Source organism: Anguilla anguilla, chromosome 6 (genome assembly GCF_013347855.1).
Source record: "Anguilla anguilla isolate fAngAng1 chromosome 6, fAngAng1.pri, whole genome shotgun sequence".
NCBI classification, from domain to species: domain Eukaryota; kingdom Metazoa; phylum Chordata; class Actinopteri; order Anguilliformes; family Anguillidae; genus Anguilla; species Anguilla anguilla.
Window position 1 is genome coordinate 29081974 of NC_049206.1, and position 25422 is coordinate 29107395.

The 25422-nt window shown below is 41.5% G+C and overlaps 1 protein-coding gene across 2 annotated transcripts in view; it reads left to right on the forward strand.

Moving 5' to 3' along the window:
* The window catches only part of rps6kc1 (ribosomal protein S6 kinase polypeptide 1), a 102487-nt gene that overhangs the window by 3243 nt on the left and 73822 nt on the right, over positions 1 to 25422 (forward strand). For both annotated transcript variants that reach the window (XM_035422547.1, XM_035422548.1), the window contains exons 2-5: positions 1409 to 1444; positions 16042 to 16162; positions 18034 to 18149; positions 22124 to 22217. In XM_035422547.1, coding sequence (XP_035278438.1) covers positions 1409 to 1444; positions 16042 to 16162; positions 18034 to 18149; positions 22124 to 22217 — 367 coding nt within the window. The remainder of the gene's footprint in view (positions 1 to 1408; positions 1445 to 16041; positions 16163 to 18033; positions 18150 to 22123; positions 22218 to 25422) is intronic.

Consider the following 25422-nt stretch of genomic DNA (forward strand, 5'->3'; position numbering starts at 1 on the left):
TTCCATGAAATTTGCCAAGAGCTAATCCTCTAGTGCTACCCTTAGGCAAAACATATCTCCAAAAGTAATGACTGGATTTCCAAGACACTTGCTGTGTGCACATTCATGCAAGGAGAGGTTGTTGTGCCTTGGTGGAGGTCTGCATTGTACTGAGTGCATTCTTTCTAGCTGAATCATCAATTTATTAAAAATCTAGAATTTTAGACCAATATGTAAAGACTAAGGAATGACTCACCAATTTTGTTAGCTGTATCAGGCATTTCTATGTGCTGAAGTTTGCTTGTAATAGTTTTATTGTGTTCTGGTCGTCTCTCGGTATTTGCCAGCGTAGGCTGATTCCCGATTATTCCTTCATGCAGTATCTAAACCAGATTTATGAAACATTTTAATGTGATCTGTGGTTTTTATATTGTCTATTGCAATCCAGAACTAGAAAACAACTGATTTTGAATTGTGTTTGTGGGTTTGTTGACAAGGCCTGGTGGGTTTTTGCAGAAGGTTGGAAGTTGGTAAAAATAAAGCTTTTTTAAAATATTTTTTTTTCATGATGATGTCTTTTTGACAATGTGGACTTCCCCACATTCGATTTACTGTATACAATTGTTTTTATAATTTTTTTTCTTTCAAATTTCTATTTTTGGCACTGCTATCATACTACCTATCATATTACTGCCCTCACTGTTTCACTGTTTACAAACATTTTAAGTATTCATAAGCTAAGTTCACACTTGCCAACCCTCTGCTTTCAATGACAAATAAGTATTTCCTGTAATATCAGTTTATGTGCCGGACAATGTGTATATTCTTCATGTCTGTGTCTTATAATGTGATGGAAGGCTATTGTTTGTCGTCCTGATTTCTCTGTTAATGTGGTGTCAGGCCAATGCTGCACTGCCCACTCACAGTATAAACAGTGCCTCAGTGTGAGGCACCCTTGCATTCTGGGACAGTGGCCATCCCATGCATGATGTGTGTGTCTGTGTGTCTGTGTGTGTGTGTAAGAGCCGTCCCCCGTGGTGTCAGTTCTGCCTTGGATCAGGCATTTGTTTTTTTGTACGTATAATGTCGTCATTGTCAGTAGCTTCCAGAAAGAAGAGCTACTCTCATTATAGAATGATTTCAAGAGAACCCAGGAGCTTGCTTGCCATTTAAATAGTTTTTAAAGGTGTCTGTGCGTGTGTGTGCATGCGTGCGCTCATTTTTTGCATACTCACATGCTTTTTTTGTGTGTATTTTTGTTTTTTGTGTGCGTGTGCAAGTGTCTTTCGGAATACAACAGCAAGGATGTACAAGCAAATGTGTGTGTACGAGTGTGCTTAAAATGTGTGAGTTGGAGTTTTTTGGGGTCAGAGGGTGAGGCAACAGCTGCTGAGCTCATTTTTTCCTACTTTTGTTCCCTCTCCTCCAGATAATCTCCAGGAAGAACCCAGAGGACGTTCAAGAGGTAACCCTGCCCCTCCCCTGCCCCTGCTGGCAGGTTATCAGAAACTCCTGTGAACACCTAAAATAACCTTTCAACATCTAAAACTGGCCCAACTGAAAACATACTCGTGCTGAAATAATATCAAAAACCCCGAAAATGAATAACCCTTTTAAAAGTATTTATGTGGAATAAAATCGATCAGCAGACACTAGGTTTTGTGATACTTTGGAAGAATATCATTTAGAATTCATTTACGATATAACAAGTTAGAATACTGGGAATAAGTGAAAACACGATTTAAAATATTGACTCTGCAGATATGGGGAAATCAATTGTACTTTTTATATGTTCCAATTATCTTACCATTTTTTTCCATTTGCAATTCCCAGTCATAATTGTAGGCCCGTCCCTCCGCTGCAAAGTGCAGGGAGTTGATACCAGACTGTAGGTTTTTACCACCTGATCACAGGCATTATAATAAGCACACACCAGATTGGTCTGTATGGTAGGCTGTTTGCTTTGTAAAAGCTTACCTGGCTGTTACAACAACTCAGTTCATGATCAGTTACGTAGTTGCGTTTTCATGAATAAAGCCCCATGCTTCATAATCTTAGGTCTCACGTTACCGTTGGAAATGTCCTTTATCATTTATTTGATTAACATTTGTATGCACAGAAAAAACTACGTACGCACATTACAGGGCGTTTTCATCTACTGTTACAAGTATTCCGCACATCTGTTGCAGTCATACCAACTATGTGGACTGGATGTAACATTGGACTGAATGTATTTTGGTTTTACTTGTGTCGATTAGGTTATGAATGTGAGTGAAATGGCTAATGGCTACTGACATGTCAAAGCACTTTGAAGTAAAAATTCATAGTGCTAGACTAAATAGGCTATATTCTGAGTAAATGTGCAAAATCTAGAAACTTTTACATTGATGCTGATTTTTTTATTTTTTGCTCAATTTTTCCTGTAGTTTAATTAGGTGGCTTGAAAAAAACACTTAACACAACTTGAGAGTGCTTTCCAAAACATTGCTTTTAAAAATGGCACTGTACTGTACATGGCTTAATTTCAGACAAGATAGGTTTGATAGCTTGGTCAGATGGGTTTGTGAGGATTCACGCATCCTCGTCAACTACCTCAACTGTTATCTACTGTTATCTGTTATCTACTGTTATCACACTTATAATAGCAGGGATATTCAAACCTGGTTCTACAGTGCTAAAGATGATTCTGAATTTCATTCCACCTGAGCTTTATTTATTATTAAGTGTCTCGGTCTGAATACTCATTGACTGAATTGTGAAATGCTCAGTACCTTCAGCTCTTTCAGGTCAATTGAATTCATTAGGCCTGAAAATGAATCCAGTTGTATCGATTGAAGTTCAGTTGGACAAAAACCAGGACTCTGAACTGTTAGCAATGAGCAATACATTTGCACTGGTGAACAGAAGTGCTGTATTTGGTCTTACATTTTACTTTGATTTTCTGGCTGGTTTAACCTTCACAGTGTTTAATGCCAGATCAATCTGAGATTTCAACACAAGGTGGCGCCATAGCTCATGTATTGGAGGTTCATTCGGGCTGTGCGTTGAGATAAGCTGAATGAGATATTGCTATGATTATTATCAGCGCTCAATCTGGAATTTCAATGTTTTTAAGATAAGCACTGACTTGAAAGTGTTGAAAGGGCAGTGCCCCTTCATTTGGTAATTGGCCTTGATTGGGTGTACTGACCTTTTTTTTCCTGGAATTTTTTCATGCCTTCCCACAGAAATAACTTCTGTGACCACGAACCTGCACGCCTTACAATCATGAAAGGGATAGTTTATCTTCTGTGACTTTAAAAATATTTTTATATATTTTAAATATGATTTATATACTTCACTTTTAGAGTTTGTCTGTGATCGGTCTATTTTTTGTGTATGATGAATGATATTTTAGATATTTAGAGAAGTTTCCGATGTCAATATATTTATAAAACTAAATATCACTTTTTGTATTATGTTGCTACTTCTTTCCTTGAGCGCAGGAGCTCCTGTAAATGGTCATAATTCATATACAACTTATTACAGCCGCACAATAAATCCCAAAACTTGGGTCATTTTGTGTTTCTTCTTCTGCGTATTAATTTTCCTGCCTCGGCTATTTGCAATTCTCCCCTGTGGCCAATATCCATTTCAACCAAAACCAGCACGCTTGAGCCAGTCCCAACATCTGTTCATTCTTCATTGTTGCCAGTTGCAGGACACGCAGGTTAATGTATTTTTTACATAAGGACGTGCACATGTGATGCTATTCCAGCCAATCAAATATGTTAAAACATGTTCTGGCTGGTACTACCCTCCATGTTTGATTCAGTTATTAGATGTTGCCTGCTTGCTAACTAATAATAAGTCAAAGTCACTGCTGCTTATACAGACGTATACTTAAAAAAATGTAGCAACACAAATGCAAACTACAACCGAGTTTTCACGTTCATGGAAGATAGATGAGTGCAGAAGTGAACTCGAAGGAAAATGTTTTAGTTTTACCGTAACAAAATAAATGAACTCGCTTGCTTTATTATTAAGCAGAGATCTTGAGTCTAGAGAGCTTCTGAGCGTGTTTAGCTTTGATTGTGTGTGTAGGTTGGAAAAATGATGAATTAAAAATAAATAATAAGAGGTTCAGCTAACTATGATTTGGCTACTTTCTGAGCATCACATTTGAATGTAATTTACAGCATCAGTGGTGCAAAAAATAATCTCCTCATTGGTGCATTTATGTTGCATCATCATATCGGCCCATTATATCACCCATAATTTTGGGTCTTAACTGATACCTGGCTTGAAGTTCTTTTCAAGCTTTTATTAGTTAGTACTGATATGACCCCGATACTATTGTACATCAGGAATGATATTGCTCCTTCTGCTCATATTAATAATCATGGTAGTATTAAAGAAATAGCTCTCTTCAAATGGCATGTTTATGTGAATTAACATTCTATTGAATGCAAAACATGGCGACTCTGCCCTGTTCCATGTTCTTATCCATCTGGATAGCTGATAGCGCTCAGATCTCATGCTTTTGGAGCGAGTCTAAGACAATGAGGACCAAAGCAGGCACAAGTTCATTGAATAAATATATGAAAACAAAGGAAGCAGTGTTTTGGTATACATCTTGTCATGTTTCTGTGAGACATACAGGAGAAAGTTTTGTTGTAACTTCCATTATTTCAATTTTTTAACAGATCCATCAAGTTTTTGCTCGAAAACATTTAAAGGACATCCTACATGGTAGAACATTTGTTCTACATTGTCTTATTAGCATTTGGTAGTAATTACAGAGTATACGTAGGCAATACATCTCTTCATGGATACAGAAGGAACAAAAGAGTGAAATTTCTGGAAAAAACATAACATTCAGCAAAACTGGTCATGTCAACAAAGTAGCTATGTAGATTTCCTTTTTTGTTCTTTGGGGAGATTAACTGATTTGTTTTGTGGATCTAAACTCTTCAGCTGATATAAAATGGATGATTGTTCCGTGCCATATGCCCTGTACTCCAGTTTGGTACATTTGTATTTTTGTGCTTAGAAACTCTTTTGAGATTTAAACTTTCTGCAATGGAGCTAAAGTTATCCTAATGAATACCAGTGTTACGATTTTTTTCCTTTTTATATAACAGCTTTCTTTGATGCCAGTTACCACTGATCTGGGTCTATAACAATCAATAAAACTTTGGGTGTCGAAGTGCCAATTACTATTAAGGATAAAATAACCAAAATAACCTTTTTGGATGATGAAAAGCTTTTGGCTGAGGAAAAGCTGGAATTGTATTCCAGGGTTCCTTAACGATTGATCGAGTTAAGCTTCTGGGGAATCGTGGGATATAAAAATTTTTTATAGGAGGGTCATACTGTGGACACTGTAACCAAACGGACTGAAATTGAAAGATCAGCACTTTTAAGAGGGGCCGGGTGACTTAGGTGATGGCCAGCTCTGCATTTCATTTTTATGAATGGTCCTTATGAAGGATGTGAAAGTGCAGTCTTCAGGGGTCTAGAACTCTGCTGTGGTAGAGTGGACCTAAAACCTTATTCACTGTCCACATGCTCATTACGAGCCGTGACGTCGGCGGTTCGAGTCCAACCGCGCGACCTTTGTCGCACATCTCTCCCTCCCTCTCTTCCCTCTTCTTCCTGTCTATCTACACTGTCCTGTACTATAAAGCTTAAAAGCCCCCCCCCCCCCTTAAAAAAAAACCTTATTAATCCGGGGCAGTGAAACTGGGTCTGGAATCAAAAGCCGCGTTTCCACCGCAGGAACTTTACCCCAGAACTAGGAACCTTTTGAGGAACTCAGTGCGTTTCCACCGCAGGAACTAGGGTCTAAATGTTAGTTCCTGGGGCTTTATTTTATCCCCCAAAAAGTTCCTGCTCGGGGGGTAGTACTTTCCAAAAGTACAGGAACCTTTTGGGTGGAGCTTGCAGCGCTGAACATTTCTGATTGGTCGAGTACTCGCAGCATTTTTTTGTATTTATTTTCAACCGCCATGTTTGAAAATATGCAGCCGCAAACCAATTTATTTTTATAATAACTTCAAATCAAACTTGTATGTTATGCAGCGCAGTAGCCTAGTTTTGGTTATAGCCTGCCAACGTCTTGGAATTATAACGTATGCTCTTCTGTTCTTTTCTTGCTTTAGTATTCGTTTTATAAAATGCTAAGCATTCGTGCTGGGACAGCATATTACGTAGGCTACCAAAACATTCAAACAGATTAATTCGGTTGTTGAATATTTTCTTCCGGATTTTCTTTGTTAGCCCGTTGTAATTGACTCAAAATGTTTGATACAGTTATGTGAGGTATGCTGTAGTTCTGCGTAATTAACATTGGTGATACAGTAAAAGCAAACTGGAAATCACCTTCCGCACTTTTTGTCAGGGTAAAATAACAGGTTAATTCTAGTAATCGTCCCTTTAGCTTTTTCAGACTGCCGTAATTTTACTCCATTTTACTGCCATTCTTCAATTCCACGAAAAGACCAGGAAGACTATGGACTAATTTATGGTGCATGGTTCGCATCTGGAGGGCACACTTCGCTGCTCGGCTAGCAGTAACTTCGAAGGAAAGCAAACGGTGGCTGTACCACTACTAATTTAAATTTTCACGCAAGTCCGAGTTTTCGTTCTATTGTCTATTGTCATTTTGCGATTAGCCTATATGGAATTGACGATGAGAAAGTAATCAAACAGCAAATTGTTTACAACGTGTGCATGTTTTCTGCTGTTGTTGCCAGTTATATTGGAAATGTGAATGCATTCTGTCGCTTCGGATGTCAAGACATGAAAGCGAATGTTCGCATAAAAACATAATGAATGTGTTTGAGAGGATATATAAAAAACAGTTACAATCTGACTATTGGCCTGTTATATACTATTTGTTGCATAACAACGGTCCAAGTTCAACTACCAACAACATTTTTGCTTGACAACGGTAAAATATGCCCAAACGGCCGCAGAAGAATATTTCAATTCCAGGTGATTAAATCGATAAAAATCAATAAATACAAAAGTAACCATATACAGTCATTGTTGGTAGCCCGTTGTATATAAGTGGAATAAACCCCTCCGGGCTGTCCCGGTTATTAGAAAATAATGTAGGCTACTTCGGTGGTAGTATGGGGTTACAGAAGAAATCATAGGACAGAAGGACGGACGACAACGTCGCTTTTTCATACGTCAGTGGGCTAATTTGCCTAATCTTCGCGGGACTTTAGACCGCGGTGGAAACGCAGACAACCATGGGCTGAAGGAACCTTTTAGTTCCTTGAAAAGTAGTTCCTGGGACTAAAAGTTCCGGGTAATTTTGGTGGAAACGCGGCTAAAGAAGACCTGAAAGGGGCTGCAGGGTGGCTCATTCGGTTAAGTCACCGTTCCAGTGCACGGATGAGCCCCACGGTCCGGGATCAAATCCCAAACTTGCCAGTGGAAACTGTGGCCGGTAGCCCTGCATGGCGATGCATACTTGGTGGTAGAGTCGCCCAGGATCCACAGATCATTACTCTCCAGTGACCCCTGCTGGGTGCTCCAGCACCTGCAGGTCAGGCCGTTAAAGCTGCACATGAAGGGTCTTCCTCAGGCCATCTCTGTGCAAGTCTGGCTGCTGCACAGGGGATGTGTCTGTCAGCATTCATTTAACACGCACCATCTTGCTGTGTAGGTCACATAGTGCTGCAGTTGTATTTGGATATATAAGGATTATTGTTAAGTCCAGATCAGAACTTTCTTTAACAGCTATATATGAGCTGTTTTCAGTAGAACTATCTTTTAATTCTGCATCTCAGAGACCGTAACATCCATCAGCAGGTGATCTAAAACTCTGTACACGTTATACCGAATTTCTACTATAATTATTCCGAAGTGCTTTTGTCAGATGCGTCAGATGCATCGCTCGTTAACGTTGTCAGAATGGAAGACAAAAGCCATGGATGCGGGAGCGCAGCCCTCCGCGTGCCGCGCGGAGTTTGCTGGACGCCGGCGAGAGGTCCGCCTCCTCGGGACCGCGCGGGGATTACGCGGCGCGGCGGAGCCGTCAGGTGCACCGATTCGCAGGGGGGGGCCCGCGGGAGCAGATGTTCCAAACCGTACCTGCGCACGTCTCCCATGCTTTAATTACTGCTCTTAACACGAGGGCGAGGGAGAGGCCTTTGAGCGGTTCAGGGTGAGGTCATGGATGGGCCAATTACATGCGCGTTTGCACACAGATGGTGACAGGGCGCTGGCTCCGAGCCCATGTGGATATGAAGGGGGGGGGGGGGGGGGGGGGGGGGGGGGGGGGGGGGGGTATGGTGGGGGGTGCGGTCTGGGCTGCATCCAACGTGAGGAAAACATTGCAAACCGTTTTCATAAACAACAACTGGCCGTTCAGCGCAGCATCGTTTCGGAGCGCCGTTACCATAGCTGCTGGCAGCGTGATTCTGTACAGCGTGGCACCAGTTCCTGAACGTGCGAACTGCTGCTTAAGGTTACGCCCGTGGTTACAACGCAACAACCCACGGCACGCCCACAAAACGGCAGCAAGCATCTCGGCTGACCTGCGATGATGTTAAGGTTTGAGAAGATTTCAATAAGAATGTTTTATGGTGAGAACAGGCCATTCAAAGCTCTGAATTTCATCTCCTGTCAAGAGAGCATCCAGTGCTGCATCATGCTGGACTAAGACGATCCAAGAGATTCTGCTTCTATTACCTGACCTGGCAAAGTGTCCTATGCATTGACAACTTTAAAAAAGAAATTAATTAAGTAAATGAAATGAGTTCTTGACATCAGCACAGAATTTACCTTGTACTTCTGTCCAACTATATCCAACTGTTCTGTTGACAGAATTCTCTCTTTTTGTTTTGTACTTTGCTTTATTAATTCCGTTTACAAATATTTTAATCTATTTTGAATCCCTCCCTCCTGCTACTCAGCCTGAGGAGAATATGTGTCTTCAGTCTGTTCTTGAATTTTTAAAAATTCGTACCTGGCACCAGTTTAGTTACGCGCCTTTGTATTTTTTCATGTTGGATTGCACGACTGGTCACAGGATGATAAATCCGCTCGGTGTTCGTATTTTATCCAGTCAGCTTTGTAGTTGGTTAATGGAGCACACATGGGCAATGGCATTATTAAACCTCCCTAGTTTACTGGCTCATGGTGACTGTACACATGTGCAGTACTCTTGATTGCCACGTGTTTCTATCCTATGTGTTCCACGGCCACTTCAATACCACTGAACTTTCAGGAGGAGGTATAAACTCTTGAGAAGCACTCATGAGCCTTGTAGTACTCTGGTCTAAACCCTCGGCTTTTTACACTGGTTTGAAGCGCTTGTGCTGTTTTTGTAGTCCTAATATTAAATAAAAGATGAATATCAATATTACATGCTAAAAATGTGGGGGGGAAAGCTCCTGTTGTAGGCGGGCATGGTGCCCGGGGTGCTTTGAGGCCCCGGTCGAGACGGGTAACGGCGCCCGGGCCGCCGTGGCAGCCTGAGAGCCGTTTCGCCGGCTGCAGCCGTCACGCCCAGACGGATGGATCCCCAGGCTCTATCTGACAGCCGCCTTTCCCCCATTTCCTCAGCGTTGCCGCGACGCTGGTTATTAAATACGATTCCGTTCTCCTGAGGAGTGTACTTCAGAGCCAGGATCAATGGTTTCCTCTTTTTAAGGAGCATCGGTTAATTAGCATTAATTATTCATGATAATCTATGAGTCCACATGGCACTAATTACAGTTTGATCAATTACCAGAGCCATGTGAATGCCTGCAAATGAGTGACTAAGTAATAATTTAAGATGACAGTTAATCTTAAATATTGTTAGTTTAACAACATAAAAACACTTGATTGTTGATATTCATTTTAACTGAGAATGAGTCTCATATTGCGAAGTTATTTTTTTACTAACAGTTAATTATTGTGTCTTCTGCTGTTGGTTCACTGCTTGGATTCTATTTCAGCATGTGTCAATGTGGGCATGCGGTTAAATATAAATACTGAAGTCTTTCATCTGTGCTGGGCACATGAATGGTTGGTGAAAAAGGTTTCACTGTGGTATGATATAGGAAAAAATGAGCATCGGTGTGCATAACAGTTTAGAATTAAGCCAAGCCACATTTAAAAGAGTCTTCTTGGAATTAGTCCTCCTGCACTTCCATGACGACTTTTTTAAATGTGGCTTTTGTTCTAACAAATTATCCTGTCCTTATTTCTAGACTGTTATGCACACCGATGCTCATTTGTTCCCATATCAGACCACAGTAAAAACTTTTTCACCCATCATTCATATGCAGATCTGTGGTTGTAACTCAGATCAGTAAACAATTGGGATAATTAAATAATTAAGAGAAGAAGTAGCCACGAAATCATGAAACGGGACCTTATGTTTCCAACACTGGGGCCCAGGAAGAAGTTTTCTTGTGTGCTGTGTATCTCCACCACTGGGATACCTTGAGCACTGGAGAAAGTCATTCAGCATTAAGGTTTTGACCTGAAATGTCTGTTAAATATGTTAAATGGGATCTGTCTTGGAGCAGAAGTAAGCATGACTGTCTGTAGAGACGTGTTCATTTGAGGTAAGCCACATGCCCAACCAGAAAGCTTAGGCATGGCTGTTCAGGGACTGATAAAAGATTTGCATGAGATTATGGCTTCATCCCCGGCTAATATTTGCGCAGCCCTGTCAAATTTATGAATTGTATTTTTCAAATGGCTAATAACTTCTTCCCTCCCTTCGGAGGAGAAAAGGAGAGATGCAGGATTTAGCCAGTCAAATGGGTAGTTTACAAGGCTCCGACTGAAGTAAGCTGCAACCGTATTGTGATGATTGGCTATGAGCTTGTAGGCCTTGGCCACTTCATGGACATTAAGACTTTAATCCCTTGTGATTACCCACACCTGACCACTGATATCAACACTCTAGAACTTTGGCCTTTGCGGCTTGCCACCAGTCACAAACATATAATAAGCACCTCTTATAACACATTACAGCACCTCAGGCTGGAACCAAGCTAAACGGAAATGAAAGGCCTTTGTTTATGGAGGTTTTTTTGGCAACTGTGAGTTGCAGTTGCTCAGACCCCTCGGCTATGGTGCTCATTTTCCTGGATGTTCAATACGGGTTTTGCACGTTAATGAAATGAGACGTTGCTAATTCTGAGTGAAGCCAGCTGTTACAGGTTGAAATAATAGACGGTGCGCTACCGTTGTACCCTTGAGCAAGGCACTTAACCTGCACTGCTTCAGTACATATCCAGCTGTACAAGTTTGTGTTGTGCAAATTTGTGAGCTTGGCAAGTCACCCTTGGTAAGGGCATCTATTAACTGAATAAATTGAAAAAGGAGAACATCACACTGACATGGTTATTTGTAAGTGTAATAATAATTCTGTACAGTTATACTGTAAGGGGAAAAAAATTCTGAAAAAGCAGGGGTTTCAAGAAAAGCATACAAATGGACCCCCCACAGGGTCCCTTACTCCACAGTTCCATGCACCCCACATATTGCATTCCACTCACAGCACCATCCTGCCCCAGCTCAAAAGCCATGGTAAACCCGTTCTCCATTTAGATACCCACCCCTGCTCATGCACATGACACCAACAAAGACATAAGCACTCATAAAAGCACAAAGTCTGTAGGAACCCTATTGTTTTTGATAGAATTTTTACTGTTCTTGTTTTTCCAGGTCAAAAAGTGATTTTGCGGAAAAAACTACATGGTACAAACACCAAATTTAGAGGGTGGTTGGTTAAAGGTGCAGCTGCCTCAGACACAATTATGACCCATGTCCACCATGGGGAGGCGCTATAACTGAAGCAAACGCGTTTAGGCTCATAACTCTGTAACTGCATGTCCGATTGTAAATCCCCCCCCCCGCGCCCCGATGGGCACCGTGGAAAACACAAATAAACACATGCGTCAAAACCCCATCTGTAAATTTATACTGCGAATAAGTGCCCATCGGAGAAACTACGCAATGGAACATAGCAATGGAGCCATATTTACATTATTCCAGGGCTGTGATAACAAAATGAGTAATGATAACATCCAAGTAGATGAGGAAAGCTTTCGTTTGTTTTTTAACACCCAAGTAAGCTTTTGCAAAACAGATAGCTGATTTGGGTTATTTCCTTGTACAGAACATGTTGGGTTATCATAAACCAGCTTGTTGGGTTATCTTATCCATTTAACCCAGCTTGTAGGGTTGAGCATTTAACTCAAGCACTGGGTCATTTCAACTTCTGTTGAGTTAATTTAACCCAACAATCTGTTGTACAGTTTAAATGTAAACCCAGTGTGCTGGGTTAATTAAACTACTATTGGGTAAAAAGGTTTTTGCTGTCTTAACCCACCCCATCCCTCTGAAATACACTCACTCACACACACGTGTACACACAAAAGGCAAAATATTGTTTCAGTTTTATATAGTATTTTACAAGTGTGCTAGCACGTTTGGGGTTGCTCTCAAGACCTATTTTTTTGTGAGAGCCATGCGAGGCTGTAAGGATAAGTTTCAGTTTTCACTGCAGGAACCAACCCACCAACCAAAAACAACAAAGAAAATATTTATCCCATGTCATCATTGGCCACACTTAAACAGGTCTTCTGCTAGAAGTACACAGATAAATGAAACACAAATTGTGCCTCTTGATAACCAGTACATAAGACCCACTGTTCTCAGTTTTTACCGATTTTCACTGAAAAACACCCAGATATTTTTGGGTCTGTTTAAACTGATCGGTTTAAACTGATTTCCACCCGGATTTTATGTTTCCACGCATTAAATAAGTTGTTCCCGTTTGTGTGATGTTATGTAAACGGTGTCCTCTTATGGTGAAATTGACCCTTTGTCAAGCCCCTCCCAAGTCCTGTGCTCTGTCAGTGTTGTGAATTCTGTGAAACTTTCGCTTCAGAAAGCAAGCTTCCATAGAAAACCCATTTAGAGGACCCGTCAGTGATACACTTGTATTTGTATGGACTTCATCAGATTGAACACAGACCACTTGTTAATCAAGTAACTCCTGGGTATGTTACATTGTACTGCATTTAATTAATTTCATGGTAATCTCATTGCTATGCAATGTCGGAATACCTGATACTGCCTTCGCTTTGTTCTACATGGAAAACTCATTTGAATTTCCAATATTCAAGCAATCATAACTTCTGCCCCTTTTGAGGTAGAGACTTCAATCCTTCCTCCCAAGACATCTCTCCTGATTGACAGCTCACATCCTTAGGAGACATAACGTCCACCTTTTTCAGTTTTCCGCCATTTCGAATTTGTTGACATATCAACATGGAACTTGCAACAATTTGTCAGGAGACTGACCTCTAAAAAGTTACTATAAAGCAAGTAGATACTCCAAAATGCATGGCCACAGTCCAGGCTTATAGGTCAAAAATTGTAAGACCTAGAGCTGCCAAACATGATACTATGTATCCTTTCATCACCCACCACTCAGGTTATTGATAACTCTTGATCTGTTTAGTCTAGAAGGGAAATGTTAATTATAGGGCAGATTTTTTCTGGAGATTCCTTAGGTCAAGCTGCAACAGATGTTGCCAAGTGTTTTCGTTTGCACCTGACTAGATTTTCCGCCATTTTAAATTTTTTCTTTTAAACAATGTCTCCTCCTAGACTATTTGAGCAGTTGTTGTTTAATATACTCTCTGGCCAAAGCTCCTTTAAATTTGGTGTGCATTACATAAAACAGGTAAACATTCATATGAACGTTTAACCGTCTGTCATAAAGTGCAAACATGCAGCAAGGCTTGCTGCCATAGTTGAAATTCCAGCAGTACACTGGAGACCTGAGATACCATGGGTGTACTTCATGAACAGAGCTATGTAAAATAAGTAAGATTGACTTAGCAATATAGTAGAAGGGGTGATGTTGACAGGGCAGGGGGGTGTGGCTAGACCAAAGATGGTGGGGGCACATTGGCAGAGTCTGTCTTAACCAGGGTGATAGTCCTTGGTAAGAAGCTGTAGAGGTGATGGGACGTTTTAGTTTTGATGAACTGGTTCTGTCAGCCAGAGGTAAGCTTTTTAAAGTGTGCAAGGTTGGCCAAAATCTTTCCTGCCCTCTTCTTTACTCTGGCATCATGCTGTTCTTTGAAGGGCAGCTGACAGCCAATCACCCACTCAGCGGTATGGATAATCCTTTGGAGTTTGGCCTTGGAGTGGGAGAAGGTGGAGGGGAACCGGACTGTGATGGATTATGTGTGTGATGCTTTCAATAATTGGAACTGGTCGAATTGAGCCAGTACCGGCTGTGGAACGTCCTTTGTTGGGCTTTCCTGATTAGACAGCGGATGTTCTCTGTCTCATTCCATTATAAGAGTTGGTGACGTTAGTCCCTAAAAGTTAAAATGACTCAACTGAATTTACAACTGAACGCTCAATCTTCAGGAGGTGAAGTAAAGCGGGTTCTTCCAAAAGTTGGTTCTCATCTCTACAGTTTTAAGTGCGTTCAGTTGTTAGCAGAGCGCAATGATGTGAGAGTCTACCTTCCACCTGCACATGGACTCATCATTATTGGAGGTGAGGCCCACTTAGGTGATGTCATCTTCAAACTTGACGGACGAGTGGCAGGAGCCACAGTCATTGGTGCAGAGGGAGTAGCGCAGAGGGGAGAGCCCACAACCTCGCTCTGTGCTCACAGTGAGGTGGTCGACATGTAGGAGCCCAGCCACGCAAACTCCTTCCTATCTTTCAGGAAGTAATGAATCCAGTCACCAACAGTGGAATGAAGACATTTAGCTGGGAAAGTTTACCATGGAGTTATGGTGTAGGAAGCGGAACTGAAGTCAACAAACAGGATCTTGGTATAGGAGCCAGGGGTGTCCAAGTGTTCTTGGACAAAGTGAAGGCTCATGTTGGCTTGTAGGCAAATTGAAGGAGATCTGGAAGAGGGTCAGTAATGCCATTCAGAAAGGACAGTACCAGCTCCAGGTGCTCAAAGGTCTTCATTTTAATGGAGGTCAGTGCCACTGGCCTGTAGTCAATGAGCAGGTAGTCTTATCATTATTGGGCATGTGCATGATGATGGAGGATGCTGGTCAACACAGGAGCCAGCTGGTGCATGCGGTGTTGGAATGACACTGGAGACACACCATTTGGCCCTGCCGCGTTTCTGATGTCTTGTTTATTACTGTTGTTGTTGTTGTTGTTGTTGTTGTTGTTCTTGTTCTTGTTGTTGTTGTTGTTACTAGAAGTTGAAGGAATTGCTCTAGTGGTATCTATGCCGTGGTTTTGAAAGATGGTCTTCAATATTGTCCGTCATAGCCTCACTCAGATGCAGAAAAGCTCCACCATCACTTAATTAGATCACAGGATCCAATAGGCTGCCACCTGGTGTATGGGTGTAGCTTGGCTAGTTTGCTAGTGAAGCACAGTAAAGGTGCGGTAAAGTGAAGGTCTTGTAGTAGGTTACCATGACAACACCTTCTGGTGCAGCCCTCAAATAAAAAAATAACAACGTTGCCATTGGCCAGTTAGTTAATTTAAGCTAAGTTAGACACTAAGGTGTAAATATCCAATGTTGAATCCAAGTTTCTGTTTCCTGCCTTTGAGAACAAAGGACTTTTGATATTTAGAGCTATCTGTTTCTCACATTATTGTTCAGTTACACCGCAAACTCAAAAAGACTGGTGTTAATTGCTGACTGTCTTGTTGCAACTGCTTGGATACCAAATTAAACTTTGTTGACTTCCCAACAGCATCAGAAACAGTGCCTCATCTTTCCTTCCATTGTGCTCTCCTTTTGTCATTTAGTGCTTACTAATGGAATGGAAAAGAGAATTCTTGAAGCCCACTGTGTTTTCTATAGCCCCACCTGGCTCAGACATACTAAAATATAGGCCTAGTGCTGGAGGCTATTGCATGAAGAAACTGAACACACCCATACACACACCAACACCCATCCTGAGGGAGGAAGCAGTGACCTCACTGCTGATGGCATGACACCTGGCAGCAGCTCAGACGATTCAACCCAGCCAGCGCTGTGCTATGAAGTGTAAGCACACCCCCACCAACCTTTTCTCCCTCCCTCCCTCCCTCCCTCCTCTTCACCTCCAGATCACCGTGTGGAAGAGGTACAGTGACTTCCGGAAGCTTCACCGCGACCTCTGGCAAATCCACCGCAACCTCTACCGCCAGTCAGAGCTCTTCCCCCCCTTTGCCAAGGCCAAAGTTTTCGGTAAAGGTTTGATAGGATGTGGTTTCTGAAAACAGCGAGAGGGAGGTTGGGTCAAAATCGGCCTCTGTGAGCAGACATGGAACTAGCCGTCTGTTTAGGGCCAGCCAGGGCTGAGAGGCGTGTAACACAGTGGTTCCCAATCTGCGCCGAGACTCGCCAGTGGATCACACAAAGGGTTGCTAGACGGCTAGTATTTTTAAAGACTTGTATATGTATATAATACACTTTCACATTGATATTCACAGTGGAAAAGTTAAGTAATGCACTTGGTACATACACTTCTCTAGTTGCTGCTTACACACAGTTGTGTTGACATATGAAAAAACACAAAATCATTTATTTGCACATTTCAACATACTATATGTTACATTTTACATTTTAATAAGAGTTGGTCATAGACAAGGCATTTGCTCATTATGTGGCTCATGGTCTAAGAAAGCTTTGTAACCCCTGGTCTACAAACTTCATTGATCTAGTAATGCATATATTATTGCCTGTTTTAATAAGTAAGCAGAAGACTTTGTAGTGGTGCTATTTATATGAAACATCCACAATGCTGGCAGAATACATTATTTGCTCTTGCTTTGATGTGAAAACAAAAATCTTAATGGTATCTTCAAAGAGAAAATCTTTTTTCCGTAGCAAAAATGCAGTCAGCCATCTTAAAGTAAGGTCAAGCAGGGCACATTCAGTACAAATTAACAAATAAGAAAGAAGGGGAAACTTAACTTGCACCTTAACTGAAAAGTCATGCACCTAAGAGATTCAATGTGTTCTAAATCACATCAGATTAATTGTGACCACTGACCTGCATGATGGCATGCTCACACTTTATCATTTGCCTTATGCTGATGGTTAACGCATACCATCCATTATTCATGCTATCTTCACAACATTAATTGTGATGACAAACATGACACTTAGGTACTGTTGGTGTAACTGCATAAAAATGCATACCAGGGAGCTTTAGCCTGCTTCAGTATGTAAATCAGTTCCTGTTAGCCTTTTAAGGGGATGGCAAAATCAGATAAAGCAACAGCATTACTGCCACAGTTGAATACTTGGACAAGTATGCTGTTTAGTGTAGTGAGAGAACTTTATCTGGTGCATTTGAGTATGTCTTAATGATTGTAAGATGTTTGGTCATGTGAAATAACCAAACATCATCACTCGATATCACTGGCTTTCTCAAAACAAAAGCAATTGTTTTTCAGATAATAATTTGTCCTGGTTACCCACAACTTCTTAAGATTAATTTAGACTTACTTTTCCTTCCCTCTTTCCTCCATTGTAGTTTTGTGCTAAATCTCTTGGAAATAATTTTATTTATTGTCCCAGAATTAATTAATACAGTCTCAGTATTATTCTTGTGAAGTCAGTGCCTCCTTTTATGGCAAAATCTGGAATATATTTTCATACACTGACCATTGATAATGTAATGCCAAATAATGGTTAATGATGACCTGCTAATTTTGTATGCGTACTTATTTCCTGTTGACCTTGGAACATATTTAATAGCATACAATCAACTTTACTCATTGAATTGAAAAAGATAAATTAGTAGTTAGCAGCAAGTTTCAACTGCAGTACACATTTTAAATGGACCCTGGCAAACCTGTGGAACCAAACGGGATTTCTTAATTGCATTGATGACTGAAACATTCATAATTTAAAGATTTGATTTAGGTTTTAGAATTTGAATATTTTGTCTGTTGAACCTTAGCACTTTGCTACTATTTTCCTAACCCTGTGGAACCAGTCAGATGTTTCAGTCTGCGTTGCAGTGTAGGTAAATTCTGTTCTTCTTGAAGAATCTTTAAAGGCCAGCTGTTAGAGGTGCTTGACCACAGCACTCACGTCGTCCCCTGCAGGTCGTTTCGACGAATCGGTGATTGAGGAGAGGCGCCAGTGCTCCGAGGACCTGCTGCAGTTCTCTGCCAACATTCCTGCCCTCTACAGCAGCCAGCACATAGAAGACTTCTTCAAGGTACCGTTGCCACCAGTGCCTTGAGAGGCACACCAAACCCTGATTGGTCGGGCTTTGGTCGTATCCATGACATCCAGATCAGATGTATGGCATGTAAATGTAAGAACCATGTGCCGCTTTTGGTAAGGATTCTTGGTCAGCTAAGCGATGGACGGTGATGAACACCACGAGTCCCCCATGTTTGATTGATTGATAATGACTGATTGATGGATGGATGGATGTTTATCACTCCTTTCTGCATGAACATTAAATTATGTCTCTTGGTTTCCATGCAGTATACATCCAGTATCATTTATAGATGCAATATGCTATAATAACATTGCAAAAACAAACAGTATAATTGCAATTAGAATCATAGCCTGTTAGTCTGTTCATAATACTTAAAAATCTTAAAGAATGCTACTTGATCTATAATTAATTACCTGGTACACATCTCTGGCTCTGGTTAAAAAGGGGTATTGCGCTTAGAAGAGTAGCCATTCTGTTATTTTGTAAATGACTTAAGTGCAATAATCCTAACGGCTGAGGTTTGCATTTGAACCAAGCGTGTTAGTACCAATTAAGACCATTTCCATTTGTGAATTTGAATTAAGAAGAAAAAATCGAACTGTTCAACAGCTGTTAATCAACTTGTCATATGAATGGCAGGTTTTGTTCTAAAGTGATCAGATTTATGAAATTGCTGCACTTGTGCGAATACCTCCTGGTAGGTGTTTACAAAGTTGCCCAGAAACTTTCACAATATTACTTTTCTCTGATTTATTTTGTTTTCTTGGGTCAGAGCTGCTTTTTAAAAGGGAGATTAAGGAATTAGTGTTTTTTAGTTGAGTATGTTACCAGATTACACATAAAATAAAAACCAATTTTTTGTATGATTAAAATCTGTGTTTTCTGAGTGAACACCCACACCTCATGTCACAGTGAAAATAGAAGTCACTGAATGTGGTGCAACAACATAATTCATGTTAAGCATTTCACTTTTTAATGTATTTTAATGTACTGGTGTTGCAGTTAAAATAATAGGAAATGTTAATATGTGCATTTTTGGAATAAATAGAATTAATCTCCACTGTGGCATAGTACTACAAAAAGCTCTCCTCCCATGTAGAATGTAAATAAATACAAAAAACACCTGTAAACATAATCAATACTGCTGTGGTCTACTTTTTATTCAATAGCTCAATCGTTTTCTAAATATCTATCAAGTTAAATGTGTTATTACCACATTGATATAATTAAGCCCAACTTGCTCCTAGTGAGCCAGTAGATAAGAATGTGTTAAAGCTCATGGTTGGATAACTGTGTTTTGATAACACTAGCATACACTTAATTTGTAATAATAAGTAAACGCAATAAACATAGGTTTTTGCTTTTCAGATATGAGATGCATAAAACATGTGGAAATTCTAGTTAGTGTCCATACTTGCTAGAAGCATGTAAGAGTAATCAAGAGGGCAAAACTAGAAGCATCTCTGGAGATGTAGATGTTCTCTCGGTATATTATGTGATATTTATGCTCTTTTTGCAATTTAGATAAATTTAAAAAATGAATAAATGATGAGGTGGGCATATTTATAACCCCTGTGGGCTTAACTGGTATGCCAGGTACCAACAGCAATAATTAATTTATCGGGTGACAGTTCACAGAAAAAGTTGCTCAGAAAGCAAGTAGTTTAGCTTCCTGATGCCCTCATAGGCTGAATTGCCTCATTGCATCGCAGCTATGTATTGGTGCTCCGGATGCTGCGTCTTGCAGAAAAGTTACACTCTCTGTAAGGGAAGAAAACTTTTCAGCTGTGCATTTCCGTGCAGTGCTTGTTGACGTCACGTTGCGTTTGCGGGCTCTTGCATGCTAAAGCTTCGTGGAATAAAAACCGAGACAGATGGCCAGGAAATGGGATGTGAATCGGTGAGGCGTAATTAGACCAGGAACTGCGCCGGTGGTTAAGTCCGCCCTTTATCCACTCGCATAATGGCGGGCCAGTCTCAGAACCCAGGCCGTGTCACACTTCCACAAAATCCCACACGCTTCTAAGTATTCGGCCGCTTTTGTCTGTGTCTCACAGCTTGTTTGGTCGACGATGCCTATTTTATGCCGCTGCCTTCGCTGAGCTAACGCAGTTGCTTCATGCGATACGGGTTACTTTCAGAATGAAAGCTGGCGGGGGCATCACTCGGCAGCACACTGCTTCTGCCGGGCTTGGGGGGGGGGGTATAAGACTGGCAAGCAAGGCCAGCCGTGGGAAGGCCCTGCCTGTTTCCCGCTCGGGGTGGATGAAAAGGGGCTGCCCTTCATTAGGGATCGCACGCAGCCCGCCCGCCCTCCCGCCCTCCCGCCCCACGTCGCCCGTATCAGGGTCACGGGGAGCAGGCCGCCTCATTAATATGTACATCTGGCAAATTCTCCCGGAATCAGTCTGCCGGGACCGACCCCTCGCCCCACAGGGGCACGGGTGACGTCGCGCCCCCCCCTCTCCGAAACGATCCCGCCGAAGGGAACGTGGCCCGATGAAAGGATGGGAAACGTAGGCTGCGTTGTGTCCCGAGTGCTGTCGCCGCTACCGAGGTTGTGTATTCTTTCGCTTACGCCACCAATTTCGGCACAGAAGCTCCCGTGCTGCAAAGCGTAGTCCTGCTATTAGAAACCACTTGATAACAATGGTGCGGAGACATGGGTACGCTGATAACAATCAGTGTTTATGTTACATTTAATTGCAGGGTTCAGTTATTTTCACATTAAATAGTAAAAAAAATAAATAAATGTATTGCCTCCCTGTTCCCGTGTCTGCACTACGGTGTGTTACTGTTTTTACTTTATGTTGCGGTACATGACCGCGTGAGTTCTCCTCAATGGAAGATTTCTTTTCTATGTAATACGGTGAATGAAGAGCAGATGGGCTTCTGTCCCTGAAAGGCATCGCCGGCTTCACAGAGCATCTGTTCTGTTCTGTGGAGATCCATTTACGGAAGATGTACAAATCCGGCATGCGCTGAGCGTGTAAACCATGTCAGTTTTGCGTGCCTCTTGTCGATTGTCCTGAAAAGGGCTGTCCATCCCTCAGTGTTGTTGGACATTGGTAGTGAACAACGGAACCGAGTTCATTGTGTGAGGCTTATCCTTATTACTGTAATTCTTATGAAGCAATTATGCACGTTACAGTGCAAGTGCGATAGTAACTGTGCACAAGGATAATAAGCACAAGTGACAGGCTGAGGGAAGGGAGGTGGGATTCAGCATGTACGACCCAGCTAATGACATATTCCTTCTGTTGCGGGAGGGGTGGAATTGATGTATCGGTTGTGTATTGGTTCTGTTACAGGGTGGAGAGGTGGGGTTGATGTATTGGTTCTTTTATAGGGTGGGGAGGTGGGATTGATGTATTGGTTTTATTACAGGGTGGAGAGGTGGGGTTGATGTATTGGTTTTATTACAGGGTGGAGAGGTGGGGTTGATGTATTGGTTTTATTACAGGGTGGAGAGGTGGCATCAGTGTGTTTGTTCTGTTACAGGGTGGAGAGGTGGGATTGATGTTTTGGTTGTGTTACAGGGTGGAGAGGTGGGATTGATGTATTGGTTCTGTTACAGGGTGGAGAGGTGGGATTGATGTATTGGTTTTATTACAGGGTGGAGAGGTGGGGTTGATGTATTGGTTCTGTTACAGGGTGGAGAGGTGGGATTGATGTATTGGTTCTGTTACAGGGTGGAGAGGTGGGATTGATGTATTGGTTTTATTACAGAGTGGAGAGGTGGGATTGATGTATTGGTTCTGTTACAGGGTGGAGAGGTGGGATTTATTTATTGGTTCTTTTACAGGGTGGAGAGGTGGGATTGATTTATTGGTTGTGTTACAGGGTGGAAAGGGGGTGGGATTGATGTATTGGTTCTGTTACAGGGTGGAGAGGTGGGATTGATGTATTGGTTCTTTTACAGGGTGGAGAGGTGAGGTGGGATTGATTTATTGGTTCTTTTACAGGGTGGAGAGGTCCATAACGGTTCTGAGCTCATCGGGCCTGCAGAGCCCATCTGGGATTTCCTTGCTGACAACCTTTCAGACTGCAGCTCTGAAGGTAGGCCTGGTGATTCTCAGCTGCTTTCTGGTACAATGCATTCCCACTCACATCACACCTTCACCACACCCTCCTGTCATTCCATAACCACACCCCCTTACTCACCTTTACCACACCCTCCTGTCATTCCATAACCACTCCCCCTCACTCACATTTACCACTACCTCCTGTCATTCCATAACCACACCCCCTCACTCATCTTTAAAACTCCCTCCTGTCATTCCATAACCACACCCCCTCACTCACATTTACCACTCCCTCCTGTCATTCCATAATCACACCCCCTCACATCACACCTTGAGCATGCACTCCTGTCATTCCATAACCACACCCCCTCACTCACATTTACCACTCCCTCCTGCCATTCCATAACCACACGTCACACATCTTTACTACATCTTTACTAACCACACCCCTCACTCATCTTTACAACTCCCTCCCGTCGTTCTAGAACCACATTCCCTCACATAATTTCTGTATCTCTTCCTCTTGTCATTCCATAACCATATCCTCTCATATCAGATCTTTACTACTTTGTTTTCAGTCTGCGACTGCATGCACAGACGTAGGGGAGTAATGCTGGGGGGCAGGGACCTTTTCAGACACCTTTGGGTTTTTGTGGTGTAATATCTGCCTGAGTTTCATTAGCCTGTCAAATCAGCCTGAGTTCATTGGCCTGAAATGTCACACAAATTCTGGGCAGTTGCATGCGGGGCCTACAGTGTAGTGATCCGTACAAACACGCTAATAAATTGTCCTTAACTGCCTTCAGTAAGCGGTGCCCTGGTTGCCTGAGTCCGCCTGCATTGCAGGCAAACCTCGGGCAACGTGCTGGATTGTTTCTGGACACTGTATTCGAGATTGAGCATCTGGAAATGAGAATATCAGTCACTCTAACAAAATGCATTGCACAGCATCAAGCATAATTCTTGTATTTACTTGACTGGCCAGCAGAGGCCCCCCTAGTATTATGTACCAATTTAACCCATGGCTACTTTATAACAAATGCAGTCTGTCTGATGTGCAGAATGCATTTTCCATACAACTGGAGTTTCATGTATGAGGTGTATATTTTATTTATGAGATGTTAATAGCTCACAAAAACAGATGAAGTGAGCCCTTTAATTTGATTTAATGAGGTGTCCGTAGGTTTTAATGTGCTCGTAACTGTCAGTATATTGTTTATGAAGCACAAGATGCATTGCTTATCCTCTCATCACAATAAGTAGCTCAGAAATAAGGCCAGTTAGTTAATTAAATACTATACACCTCTTCAAATGGTATTTAAAATTCTAGAAATTCTCGTTCAGTTTATGTTCTGTCCTACCCCATAATGTGTTTATGCACTGCGATTCTCAGTCTGGGGAACACGTCCCTATGTGCTGCCAGTGTGTGGATGTAAATATTGTTTTGATTTTCAGACTGGAGTAAAGGCTTATTTTAGCAAATACAGTTTTTTTATTGATAGTTGTACATTCTGTTTAAACGTAAACATATGTAAACACGTATCACTACTTCAGTCAAACAGTCCCAGACATGGCATGCAATTGGACAAAGCTGGCGGATATCGTAGTCAGAATTGACACGCTATTGGCTAGAGCCAAATGGTTGGTTCATGGGAGTGGTCTTAGTCATGACTGACTGACTTATCAGGCATGCATCAAATTGAAGTGTATGTAGATGTTGTTGCAAGGCTGTATCCACTCCACTGTTAGTAGAGCATTGTGGGTATGTTTAATGTGAATTCTTCCTTAGTGCAAATGTTTGTAACGTTTCACTCGGAAGGAAAATTAGAACCATACTTCTCAGGTTGAGACTCTTGGTTTTCCCTGGTACGGTGTTGTCATTTTGTTTCATGCGTTCTAATTAGGTGTTATTGAAAATGTTTGCAATTAGCCCTTTTTACAATGTTACAGTGTTTAACAAACTCCTTTCACCAAACTTGAATTACACATGCAGAAACAAATTCAGATTTGCATTTCTGTGTGTGGGGCTTCATGCACGTGTCTAATTGTAGTTCAAGCATCTAGTGACATGGACAATTTAAGAGCTGTACCCCAATGATTTCAGAACACACGGCAACATCAGTAAGGGTGTTGGGGGTCTCCAACTGGTCCCAGGAAGCTGCAGAGTTGTTGCTTTTCAAATTTCTTAAAAAATGTTTTATTTCAGAAACCTATTTAGACCTAATTAACCAGATGAGATAAGTTAACTGTATTATTCATTGCTTTGCAAATTGATCGATTAAGTGCAGAGACTATGGTCCTCCAGGACCGTGGTAGTGGACCCCTGCTCTATAGGGTGATATACACAGCATTCTGATTTGTACAAAGTGTAAAAATGATGAAATGTGTTATGATGAGGAGACTTGGGAGCTCAAGGAGGGACAATATGAGCTTTTCATATTGTGCAAATTCTGTACAGGTTTTCTTTATCAGTGAATTTGTTTCCTGTTGTCATACATTATATCTTACATGAATTACACACAAGCTGTCTGGATAAGATGCCATTCTGGAACCCAATGGCAATTTAGAAAATAACAATTTATTGAATAAAAAATAAAAACTAAAAAGCTGAAAGTGAGGACCCACAACATGTTGCACTGTGAGGTAGAATTCTTTTCCCCTGTAGTCACAAATGTGTTTCCCTGTACAGTGCTGTGACAAATTACTTTCCCCTTTCCTGATTTTATTTATTATTGCATATTTGTCACAGTGGTTTCAGATCTTTAGACAAATGTTAATATTAGACAAAGGGACTGAGTAAACACAAAACACATTTTAAAAATTATTTAATTTATTTAACAAAGTTGTCAAGCACCCATATTACCCATGTGAAAAAATAATTACCCCCAATCAACCAATTAACATAATTTAATTGATAATTAGATTCAGCTGATTGAACACAGCCAGTCTTGATTGCAGCCAACACTGTTGAATCTAAACCTTACTCATGTGACCATCAGAGTGAAATAGTCACCACAAAGTTTCTACAAGCACTCTATTCCACGATCAAAGGAAATTCCTGAAGAGATGAAAAAACGTATCAGTCTGGAAAGGGTTACAAAGCCATTCCTTAGGCTTTGGGGCTCTATCGAACCACAGTGAGAGCCGTTATCTTCAAATGGCGAAGACTTGGAGCAGTGGTGAATCTTCCCAGGTGTGGCCGGCCTACCAGGATTTCTCCCAAGGGCACAGCAACAACT